Genomic DNA, 12,976 nt, shown 5'->3' on the forward strand with positions numbered 1-12,976 from the left:
CTCGCTTCCCTCAGTGCCACTAGGTAGGTCCTAGTATAGGATCTAACTAGTGTCCGATCAACCTCTGAGCGGCTGGACCTCCAGGAACTCTCTAGGCGTCTTCTCCGGCGTTTCATCCCCCTCAGCTCCTCGGAGAACCAAGGAGCCGGTTGGGATCTACGCCGGGTCAGAGGCCGCAAAGGCACGACACGGTCTAAAGCCCCAGCCGCAGCCCGTTCCCAGGCTGCAGCTAGTTCCTCTGCCGTGCCGTGAGCCAGACCCTCAGGAAATGGCCCAAGCTCCGTCCGGAACCTCTCTGGGTCCATCAGGCGCCTGGGACGGTACCAACATAATGGTTCCGTCTCCCTGCGGTGTTGGGTAGTGGTCAGAAAGTCCAGGCGAAGGAGAGAGTGATCTGACCATGACAAAGGTTCAATGACTATTTCCTTTAAGTCCAGATCTCTCAACCACTGACCAGAGACAAAAATCAGGTCCAGTGTGCCACCCCCGATGTGAGTGGGGCCATCCACTACTTGAGTCAGGTCCAAGGCCGTCATGGAAGCCAAGAACTCCCGAGCTACCGTCGATGGCGAGCGGCAGATGGCAGTTAAAGTCCCCATGACTAAAAGTCTGGGGTCTCCACCGCCACCCCGGCAAGCACCTCTAGGAGCTCGGGCAGGGCAGCTGTCACGTAGCAAGGAGCCAGGTACGCGACCAGCAAGCCCATCTGACATCTATGACCCCACCTCACAAAGAGGTATTCACACCCGGCAATCTGAGGTACAGTGGTCTCCCTCGGCTCTAGACTCTCTTTGATAGCAACCGCCACCCCTCCACCCCTACCCTGGGCCCTCGGCTGATGGAATGCACGGAAACCCGGTGGGCACATCTCGACCAGGGGCACACCCCCTTCAGTGCCCAACCAGGTCTCCGTAACGCCTAAAATATCCGCGGCACCCCCCTGAATCAGATCATGTATTAGGGGGGCCTTATTGGCCACGGACCGTGCGTTGCATAACATAATTTTGAGACACAGTGTCTAAAATCAGGAGCTCATACAGCTTCTAATTATGATAAATGCATGTGCCAAAGAACACTCAACTGGAAAATGTGGATAAGCATTCTACTGGCGCTAATGCAAGCATCATAATAGGTTAGCTGGGAACATTGCTATCAGAGTAGTCATAATTGAAAGTATTAAGAAAACATCTTTTTATTTATTTATACAATTTATAGGCTGCCTGATATCCAAAGGTTTAGTGGCTTACAATTACATTTTTTAAAAAATACACAAAAAGGAATCATGAACAGCCATAGAAATAATATACAAAAAAAGAAAAAAGGGCAATCCCATGTAGACTGTGTTATGGTAACCCATTCATGAGGTGACACTAGGGCCTCTTGATCAAACAAAGGCCACTCTGTCACACTAAATATACTCATACAAAGGCTATTTTGATCCCTGCTGCCACCTGCTGGTTGTGCACTAGTCTTGTATGGTGAGAAGTGCAAGATTGAGCCAGAGTCTGTTCCTTCCATTCAGATCCACACAGCCTCCAGAAATTGGGACAACATAGCATCACTTCACTAACACAGAACCAAGAAGCATAGTTTGGAATCATAGACTGATAATACGTGCTGGACCAACAGATAACCTCACCCAGTAGTTTCATGAGAATGTTAAATTGAAGTACCCTGCAGCACCTATCAAGTCCTTCAGAAGCCAGTAAGTGAGTAGCCTATGGCTCAATTTACACCCCATCCCCTTTAGCCCTGACTGAAACTGGCCACAGAAAAAGAAGAGGACCAATGTAAAAAGTGATCCCATTCCCAAATCTCAGAGCTGCACCAGAAGGACAGTATTAAAACTGAGAACTCAAGGCGCACGAGGAAAGGCATACTTATCCTAATTCTGGCTAGACCAAAAGTCATCCACAAGAGTGTTCAAGGGTGGCTCCATAAAGCCAAATGATACGAGTTCAGATAATCAGCTTACTCTGGAGCTGAAGCCCAACCCCATTCTCAACAAACTTTCCTATAAAGGATGAATAGAGAGTGGATGGAGTTGCCCAAAATTGTTGGATCCAGTGATGGCCTCCTGAGGAGAGGGTGCACCTTCAAGACTGCAAAGATAATCCCTTCCATACAGTTATCATTGCATGGACTCAATGGCAGGTCATCTCTCAGAAGGCCTTGATGAATGATGGGGACCTGGATTTAACAAACAGGGGAGCTTGAGTTCACAGATTGGAGGACCCTGCCCAATTGATTAGGAAACACAGGCAAAAATATATTCCAGGTAACTTTATAAAACCGGCCCAGGTACTCCTGCTGGAATTGTCCAATTGGAAGCCAGCTCAAAGTGAACCTGAATTACTTCAACGAAGAACAAGAATAATCCTCACAATGATTTTAAAAAACGTTCCCATGACTCATCCCCCCACTCCTCTAGAGAACAAGTTACCTTAAACAGGACCATTAAAGATCAATGTATCACATTTTATTTTAAAAAGGAAATTTCTAGGAAAAAGGTTAAGGACTGATTAAAAAGAAACTGAACAATCTTAAGGAACATGTATTTCACTTTAAAAGATACAAATAAATCAGGAAAGAAACTATCATGATTTCCTCAGAAACAAGTTCTCCCAAGCACAGTTCTTCCAACAATTTCCTGTTTTTTTTTCTTAAAACTTTCTTCTCAAAGAGTAGAGTAAGAGAATCGCCTATCCACGAATGTCATACTATTCAGTTGGGAAAACAGTCTTATTGGCATAATGAGATCATTTAGAACTGGAGTTTTTGGACTTTAAACAAAACTAAAGCAGAACATAACACATCTTGGGTGTTGAAGATAGAAGATGTTAGTAATCTCACAATTACAGTAAGGGCTCTAAAAGAGGAAAAGGTAATTGGAAAAGAGTCTAAAATAGGTGAGAGTTCCTGAAGTACAGTAAGGGATTCTAATAAGGGAAAGAACTAACTGGACAAATTGAGAAAAAAGGAGAAAGGCATTTGTAGGCACAACTCACATAATCTTTGTCATCAGATGCCATCTGGACTGGAGTCCTCTCTTCTTTCTTGATCAGCCTCTCATATAAATCACTGACAATGAATGATGGATAGTATCTGTCTTTCAGTGTTTCATAAACATCAGCCTGAATTTTATAAAACACCTCAATGCCCTTGTTGCCCACAAGACTCTGTTGTATTTCTTTGTATAGCATTTTTTCCACAGGAATTTCTCTGCTTTCCACAAAAAAATCCTGATAGATTTGACTCACAAGTTGAGGTATTTCAGGCTGAAAAGAAAGAAAAACATCCATAATAATCATCAACTGTTAAATGTTTGTGCCAGCTGATGACCATAATACATTATTGTTTTAATTTGACAATTTAACATTATACTAACAATTCCTCCTTCAACCCAATAATCAAAAAACAGCTATGCTCTTACATGAGAAAAAAATTCTACAGCTGAAGACCTTCATTAGATACAACCAATATGAAAGAAAAGGCTCAAAATATTGAGGTTCTCCAAAATTTTTCAATGGATAAAGATGGTCAAGAAGCAACAGATAATGAAAGAAACCAAAGTACATGCTATCACTATTGCCTACAGGTAGAACTTGAAAACTTTCATACTTTTTGTTTATTCTACAAAAACTGAATATTCTTAGCTGCTTTGATGATTGCCAGATACTGATTCTGGGTTTGATTACCCTAATTCAATTTTCTGAAGAAGAGTCCCATTTTAATATACTTGTATTTGTATCGAACTTGTATTGTTTGTAGATTTGGCAGTTTGACTATTTTTCACCAACCTGTGCCCTCAAATAGTGCAGTGCTCCTAAAGAGCACTACAATGGAAAACAATCTGAGTCTTGAATTCCATATTCAAATCATCTCTTACATCAATCAATCTTACAAAGTTATTGTTAAGTAGTAGGAACTGGAATGTAGGGAATATGACGAATAAATGTAATAGAAATGTAAATGACAATATCAAATTCACATCAAAATATATGAATAAACAAAAGATTATAGATATGATACACTAGAGCAGGGGTGTCAAACTCAAGACCTGGAGGCCAATTCCGACCTCTGGGGTGCTTAAACCTGGCCCAAGGACCGGCCCACGGTGCCTCTGCTGGCCAAAACAGCCTGCAGGAGGCCACACACAGGCCCTTTTTGCCCCCCATGGCCTCCTACAGCAGTCTGGCGGCCGAAAACAGGCCATTGGGAGGCCTAAAAACGGACTGCCTCCTACAGCAGTCTGGCAAAAACAGACTGCGAGGGGCCCAAAACAGGCCAAAAATGAGCCATTTTTGACCCTCACTGCCTCCCACAACAGTCTGGTGCACATTTTATGTTTCTTTCTCAGCCCCATACACTCTGTCTTCCTTCCTAATGGCTGCTTTACACATGATTCCTGGTTTCATCCAGTTTAAAACTATGGAACAGGCCTAATCCAAAGAGTGCTTACTTATCTGTGGCTGTAATGTAATTTGCTTGGTTTTGCAAGCAAATTACAATTGGATTGTGTTATCTTCCCCATAATGGTTTGTAAACAATATAATGAGCCTAAATACAGAACATGATTGGATGTAGGATATGGTAGTATCCACAAGCTAGAAGATTTTTTTATTGCAGTATGTCATGTGAAAACATCCAGTGGTTATTTCTAAATTGTGATTTACTGTGTAAAACACAAATGGCTGAATTTACAGAACACACAGAGTCAAAATCAAATCATATTATGACTGGATAGTGTGCAAATCTGGCAGCTAAAGGCAGCTTTTGTCAGGTATGCATAAAACTCAGTGAAGTCAGTGAGATTTAATTGTGTATCCAGTTGTAGTCCAAATGGACCTGGAAATGTTTCCATACAGCATGCATATTTTCTGAATCTTTCTAGACATTTAGCAATATATTGTGATGATTTTGTTGTGTTGTACAGTGTTCCACTTTACATGCTTTATGCTAACATACTGGCTGAGAATTGCACAAGGTACATATGCAACACGTCTGGAGGATCAGGTTAAGAGGATGATCATAATAAGATCAATTTAAATTAACCAGCAAAACAATATTCGTAAAACACAACTGTTCTCTGTTTTAGAATTAAAACGTATCAAGGAATAAAAAAGGTGCAACTATACAATTTTGGGTTTGCATTCCAATCTCCATTAGTACCCATGATTCAATCATCAAAAACCATAGCTTAAATTTTCAGTACCTCATTTTCTTAATTCTCTCTTCTCTACATAAGGTAAGTGAGTCTGGGATCTGTCCCCTGTATCATTCCATCAAAGAAATGTTTTATGTACTAAAGCAATGGCAATTTACAAGCTGCATTTAAAAAAACTAAAGGCCCTTTTCCGATTTACATACAAACATGGCACCAACATGTTCCGGCAACACTATTTTTCTGCCATACCCCCACATTGTTGCCTTCATACAGCCCAAGGATGAGATACTTTAAGTTATTCTCGAATGGGCTTGTAGTGTTTTCTCTCTTATTCCAACATGATCCAGGGGCAGCACAAAGATACAAAACCTGCTAGGCCACCTGTCACCCATTTGCTTGGCAAGAAATCACTGTAGGGAACTAAAACAAGGCAATAGAGACAGGACAGAGATTAGTAATGAAGACAGCAACAGTTTATGTCTGTTCTGAATTTTTGCCAATTCAAATAAATCACAAATTCAGCAATGGGAAAGCCCTTTAAGTATTTTGATGCAACACTGACTTACAAGCTAAATTTTGCCTCAAGAAAGACTAATTTTCAGAAACCACACTTGACCTTGTACCTTGTTAGCATTCTTCAAGTATTCTACAGATTCCCAAAAGCTGATCAGAACCCTCTTATCCATTCTTTCCATGTATATTTGAAAGAGTTCTCTGTAGGATGGATTACACAATATATCTTCAAACTGAAGTATCTGAGAGGTAGGAATGAATAAGATTATGACAATTAACCATTTATAAGCAATCCAGCTGGTTACAATATCTATTAAGTGCAATAAGCCCACACGCAGCATTACTTCCTTAAGGCTGCAAGGAGCCGTAAGAATTTGCCGAAGATCCTGAAAACTTCTTTTTGTTCTGCAGATTTTATAATATCCTATAAGTTCAACATTCTTCTAAAAACATGTCATGCTGTTAGAGCAGAAAAACATTCCTTACAATCCACAAGAGCTCCTTATAAGAATCTGTGCACGTCAACAGGTTCATGCTCTTTTTATTAGTAGCTCTCATATGAGTAGTTGCATTTCAGGTTTTTTTCCAATTTTAGTAAGAATATATTAATAAGAACATTCAGAAAATAGGAAGATAATACAGACGTTCTCCATACATGCTATGGAGAGGTGTAAAAAGATTGCAATCATAATTGACAGAGCTAGTTGTATCATTCTCAAATTAGATGTTCTGGGGGAAAATGTCCATTTTTGACACAGTATCTCATAGTCTAAGTACTAGTAGTTGTGGCATAAGCATAAGCTTAATATGAGTTTTATCCTGTGTCTTAAAATGTACATTGCAATCACCCACACCAGCAGTTTTATCCATTTATTGAAGTATGTAAGAGACAGCATGCAGAGTACTTCCATCTTGAATGCTGCTACATGGACATACCACAAACTCCACTACCAGCAATGTGGCAGTTTGGGACACATTTCTTCATAAATGTCACTGAATTTATTAAGACCCATTACCTAGCAAATTAAATTTGAAGGGACTCTGGAAACATGTGAAAGGGGCACTATGCCCCTTCACTGTGGTATGAATGAATTATTTTCCTTAAAGCATTAAAACAGCCATGTCCTCTAGAAGACTTGCACACTTGCCTTGAATCTCTTCGGCATATGACTGACATTTCTGGAGTTGCACAAAGTACAAAACCCTCCCCAAGGAAGAAAAGCCAGTAATGGCTTTACCTAGAAATGGACTGCCAGAGTCCAAAACATACCTTTAGAAATGGGTATCTGCATTTTAGTGTGCAGAGTTTTCTAAAAAGAGCCTATGTACTGTAGTGGTTAAGGCACCAGGCTAGAAATCAGGAGATGGTGAGTTCTAGTTCCACCTTGGGGACAAAAGTAGCTGGGTGACCTTTGACTAGTAACTGACTCTCAGCCCTAAGAAAGAGTCAATGCCAACCTACTTCTGAAAAATCTTGCCAATGAAACAACAGGGAATAGTCTAGGCAATCACTAGAAATCAAAATCAACTCAAAGGCACAAAGTAAAAAGTGTTTCCTACATTTCCCCACTGCTTGCTTGAAACAGCAAGACCACCCAATTAGTTTTCAAAGATAATATGAACTTGATTCTTCCAACCTTTTCCCAATCTTGAAAAAAAACCTGGAAAACCTTGAAATATAATATCACCTCTTGCTAAGTACAAGGCATCTCCAGGCAGAAATTCTGGGGCAAATGCAGTGACCTCTACAATAATGAAATTCAACGTACAGTAACATCACTATTAATTACCCCAAGAAAGTATAAGCATTAGTGGCAAGAAAAATGCCAAACCTTTGTCTATAAACTAAAGCATTTATTTCAGTTCCTGAAGTTAGAAACTTAGATTTTTACCTCTCTGAATCTCTTAACTTTTAGTGATTACAGAAGTCCCTACATATATAGAAACCAATTCTGGAATCTTGGCTTGGGTATGCTATTTCCATACTCTCTCTTCAATAGACTACAACATCTTTTCTCCCCATCTCAAAATTTTGGATTCCCTCCCCCCCAAAGGTAGCAAACTTCCATATTTTAGATGCAACATAAAGAAGAAAATGTAGCACCATTTTTTGGGGGAAGAGCCCTGTTGCTACAGCGGTTAAAGTGCAGCATTGCAGGCAAACTCCGTCCACAGCCTGGAGTTTGATCCTGATAGGGCTCAAGGTTAACGTAGCCTCCCATCCTTCTGAGGTCAGTAAAATGAAGATCTAAACTGTTGGGGGCAATATGCAAAAATGCTTCAATACAGTAAACTGTCCAGAGAGTGCTGTGAAGCACTATGGTGGTGATGGTGGTAGGGGCTATATAATCCTAATGCTATTGTATCCTTCAAATTCTACAAATGCCACTTCTCCCATCCTCTCTTATTGATTTACATAGGAGCCTCCAAATAAGTGGGTTTTTTGCATCTTCTGATTGGTTCCACCAACACTTTTCATTCTCCCAGAAAAAGTTAGTAAAGAAAAAAACAGAACAGAAATAGAAAGATGAACCACTGTCTCTGTTGTTTTCCAGAGACTTTTAGGCAGGCCTTCTATTCTGTTCTCCCATGCATTTTAGAAAACATGCTAGTTCTGGAACGGCTCTACTAGACATATTAATATGTCGAGAATCATGGCAAAAATGTTCAGCAATGGCTTAACTTCTGAACTGAGAAAGCTGTTTGTAGGCACACAAAGAAGTCCCTTCTGATTATTTTTTTAGACAATGCATGAGCTATAGCAATACAACCTTTTCTCACATTGATCACTCTTACCGGAAGTTTGCATCGTAAGAAGGATACATCCCATAGCACTTTTCAGTGGCAGTTGCATCCTTAGAAGAAACTGTAGTAAGTATTGGTTAAGAAAAAAACTGCAGTGCTGACTCCCCCAATCAGTCTAAATGCTTCTAATTTTGTTGAGCATTATAGGGATAGCATAGCACAATCACTACTTAGCTGCTAAAATTAAAATCAAAATACTCTACACTATGGCAACTCACTCATTCCATATGTCTCACCCAGCCCCACCTCAAACAAAGCTCTCTTACCTTTTGGCTCTGAGGGCCTTCACTATCCTCAAAAATACCGTCGTCTGGTTGGTCATAAACAGGGCCTCCCAGAAGTCGTATACGTTTTTCACATTGTTTTTTTGCTACCGTTAGTTGATTAATATATCTTTTCATGTTTCTGGCTCTCAAATGATCTGCTTTCATTGCAGCAGTTTCTTTAACCTTGTTCTCTGTAGAAAAAAAATAAATGTCTGATATTAAACACTTAATATAGAATACATTTTAATCCATATAGCAATCATATCTTCTTAAAATCACAGTACATATAATTCTGAATGTCTCACAGTATGAAATGCATATTGAAATTTTTACATATTGCAGTCCATCCATAAAAGATAACATAGGTATTTGCTTCCTAAATGAGATCATTTAGGTGATTTAGCATTCAATTCTATATTCTGGGTTGAGTAAAACTTCCTCAGATTAGGGAAGCAATGTCAATAATCCTAGTTAATTATCAATGATAAATATGAATTATCTTCAGCAAACAAGCCAAAAAGATTTGTAAGAGTTCTAGGTGTTTTTTTAAAGATTTTTTTTATTTTAATAAAACCCAAATTATGTCTCTAAAATCTGGAGGAAAGACAGTACTTTTTATTAACATCACAGCAATATATTGCTTACAAAAGTATATATCCAAATGTATATAGTCAATCATTCTCTTCATATATTTTAGTGTAGCCTTTGTGCTCCCAAATGAACCATCTTTTTTTAATAATAGCTAATTTCTCTATAATTTACTCTAAAAAATCCCCGCAAACCACTTTTTAACATACCGGTGAAAGGCAATGAAAAGATAATAGGAAAAAAACCAAGAAGGCTGCCTCTACAAATAAATTATCTTGACTGTAAATGATGCTTCCATAGCAACTATTCAAAATAGCTGAGGGAAATTGCTGTATTTCGGGCCAATCTGAACCTGAATATTAAAAAAAATCAGACAAGTAGCTTTTTCACATAATCATACATAATCACACTATATCAAAGTAAAGTTCAGATTTTATATTTATCAACAAATAATCTTGCTGCATTAAAACATGCATAAAATGATTAATCCTATCAAATGGAAATATATATAATTTAAACATTTTAGTTTACCTGTTGCAAATTTGAAGCTGAGAAGACATAATGGGCAAAGATAGAACTGTTCATTCAAATAATTCATTGTATACATACATTAGGGTTGAGGCCACTCAATAATTCTGTTTTTTAATTCCAATGCTTAAGAAGATATTTTCAAAACAAAGAGAATAGAGGCCTGATCCATATATTACACCAAGAAGCCAAATGTAATTCTTAAGAGTGATTGGCAAGGCTGGTTAAATAGTGTTCAAAATATTAATAAAATATAACATCATATATATTGTGAAAACTCCTTTTTCAAATCCTGGATTCCCTCCACCAATTCAGTGATAGCTCTCAGCAAGAACCACAACAAAAAATTACAGACTAGCAATTATCCTCTTTCCATAGCAGTGCATGAACTAATGCAAAATACTGATTACAATTAAAATTTCATTAGTTGCTTAATGTAGAACCTCTCAGGTAATAGCATAACATTACTACTACCTACATTATTTGGGTAAAAGAATTCATAAACAAAAAAAAATCCACTTTATACACCATGTATAAAGTGATACACCATGTTTTTCCATCATGACTGATTACAACACCCATGTCAAAATCAGTGGTTCAGATTTGAATTATCTATGGGTTCAGTCATTCCATTAAATGCATGCATCTTACAAGAATGAACCTTGTATTAAAAATTACAAAAAAGTTAAATTCTCCAGGTTAACTATCCCTGAAGTAGCCGATCTTCAGCCTAATCTAAAACTGTTTCTCAATCTCAGGGCCTTTAAAAAAAAAGATGTCTGGACTTCAACTCCCAGAATTCCTCAGCCAGCATGGAAGCTGAAATCCACACATTTGAGAATTGAGAAGCAACTATTCAGAGGACAGAAACACTGTTCAGAGACATCCAAGCATTTCATCAGTAAGATCTGCGGTGTTTGAACTTCTACTTTCTTCCTCATTTTATCTGTTCTTTTCAGTAAATGTAAGAGAATTGCTATCTCAATTTACAGGAAATCATTTGGGGGGCGACTTATTTTCCTATTGAGTATTTATTATTTATTTAGACTTGTATGCTGCCCATCTCACCTACAGATATTAAATTATGGGACGTTACTCTTTCTCTGAACAAATAGCAGACTTTAAAAATGATGTTCTTTGTTCTTTCTCCTGAATGTATGCTTTGGATATTCAGAAGCCAGTGACTGGCTGAATCAGAGAGGATCCATGGTTAAATGGATGGTGCTTTGCAAACTTCTCCAGCAACTGAAGCTTTCCAGTAACTATGATGGCTAATAATTGCCACCCAGAGTCATTTCAATACGAGATGAGCAGCAAATAAATTTAATAAATAAAATAATAAAGAAGCCTAATAAACTGAAGATGAATACTCAGTCTAAAAGTATATACATTAGTTGAAAATTTGTGTTCATGAATAATGTGCATCTCTAATTAGTTGTAGTGAAATTGAGGAATATATTAAATAGGGAACTGTACTCAAGCCTTGAATCAATAAATGTATTCAACTGTCATACTGTGAACTTTCTTTTGCGCCTATCAGGCACAAAGATCCCAAAAATGGGAAAATAAATTCTGTCATCCCCCTTTTCTACTCTCTCCAAGATTCAATGATTTCATTTTGGACTAGCTGAACTGATGATAATGATCAATCAGGTTTTTGTTATAGGTCAGATTCAATCTGAGCAAAAACCAAGGATTGTTGCATTCTGTAATGTATTCTTGGAGAATTTTTAGAATCAATCATCACAGTGAAATTGTAAGGGGCAATGGTCTTGATATCAATTTATCCCATGCAAGTACTAATCAGCTTTGATCATCTTTCTTAGATGCTGAGCTGACACACAGTCAGCCTCTTGCTGTCACTTGTTTAAACAGAAAGGCATCTCCCTTAGTGGTGATTAAATACTACATTTCCCTAAGGGTACCAGTACAGTACAGTAAGATACCAGTACAGTACGGGGACATGGTGGCTCAGGGGCTAGGACATTAAGCTTGTCGTTCGAAAAGTCGGCAGCTCAGTGGTTCGAATCTCTAGTGCTGCCGTGTAACGGGGTGAGTTCCCATTACTTGTCCCAGCTTCTGCCAACCTAGCAGTTTCGAAAGCACGTAAAAATGCAAGTAGAAAAAATAGGACCACCTTGGTGGGAAGGTAACAGTGTTCCGTGTGCCTTTGGCGTTGAGTCATGCCGGCCACATGACCACGGAGACGTCTTCGGACAGCGCTGGCTCTTCGGCTTTGAAACGGAGATGAGCACAACCCCCCTAGAGTCGGCAACGACTAGCACATATGTGCGAGGGGAACCTTTACCTTTTAACCAGTACTGAAAGCTTAGCAGGTTTAATGCTTAACCAGAATTTGAAATTACTCTGGCTTAAAAAAACCCTTAGGAGAAAACCCAGATTAGACCTGTAGGCCAGGACAAATGCACAATGTTAGTAAAGAACAGATGGGATACGCCAGCCTTATGAGGCAGTCCAGACAAGAAGCACACTCAGACTAGTTCTAATTTTATTGTAAGTTTAATTAACAGAATCCTACAAGTGTGAAAGGCCCTCTCTCCCTCCTCATCTTTACAGTCCAAAAAACTACCTAAATTCCTTTCTCTGATATATGCAATAGCCACATTCTTTTTGTAGACTAAGGTATTCTTTGTCTAACTATTGTCTAGCTTACAACTGTTCAACCTGTCTCCTAAGGTCATTCCCACCACCATTAGAGGAAGTTATAAAAAGAGGAGGGGGAATATTAATCAACAGTTAACTTTTAACCATATTATGAAATCAGATGACTATTAAAAGGCATAGACTTTCATGAATTGCAGACTTTTAATTTATGTCTTTTCATAAAATGTGTTAGAAAAGGAGCTACCAGACTGCAGATATGATTCTCCTCCATATCAAAAATATATAAAATGCAAAGTATTTAATGATCAAAATATATTGACTTCAGATGTTCTAAGTTTTCCAGATATGTTCCAACAACAGAATATATCTCAACCCTTCAAGTCTATTTTGCTAAAATCAGAATAGGCCACTTGTATGTTACAGCACTTCTGATAAGATTGGAACAGCTCATTCCAAAATCAGATTAATTCTCTTTCCATCTCCC

At 38.5% G+C, this 12,976-nt stretch overlaps 1 protein-coding gene across 4 annotated transcripts in view; it reads right to left on the minus strand.

The window, feature by feature from the left end:
- The window catches only part of SNX25 (sorting nexin 25), a 71,246-nt gene that overhangs the window by 24,742 nt on the left and 33,528 nt on the right, over positions 1-12,976 (minus strand). For all 4 annotated transcript variants that reach the window (XM_058193028.1, XM_058193029.1, XM_058193027.1 and 1 more), the window contains exons 7-9: positions 8,752-8,942; positions 5,791-5,922; positions 3,009-3,278 (exon numbers count right to left, since the gene is read on the minus strand). In XM_058193028.1, coding sequence (XP_058049011.1) covers positions 3,009-3,278; positions 5,791-5,922; positions 8,752-8,942 — 593 coding nt within the window. The remainder of the gene's footprint in view (positions 1-3,008; positions 3,279-5,790; positions 5,923-8,751; positions 8,943-12,976) is intronic.

The sequence above is a fragment of the Ahaetulla prasina genome, chromosome 8 (assembly GCF_028640845.1).
Source record: "Ahaetulla prasina isolate Xishuangbanna chromosome 8, ASM2864084v1, whole genome shotgun sequence".
NCBI lineage: Eukaryota > Metazoa > Chordata > Lepidosauria > Squamata > Colubridae > Ahaetulla > Ahaetulla prasina.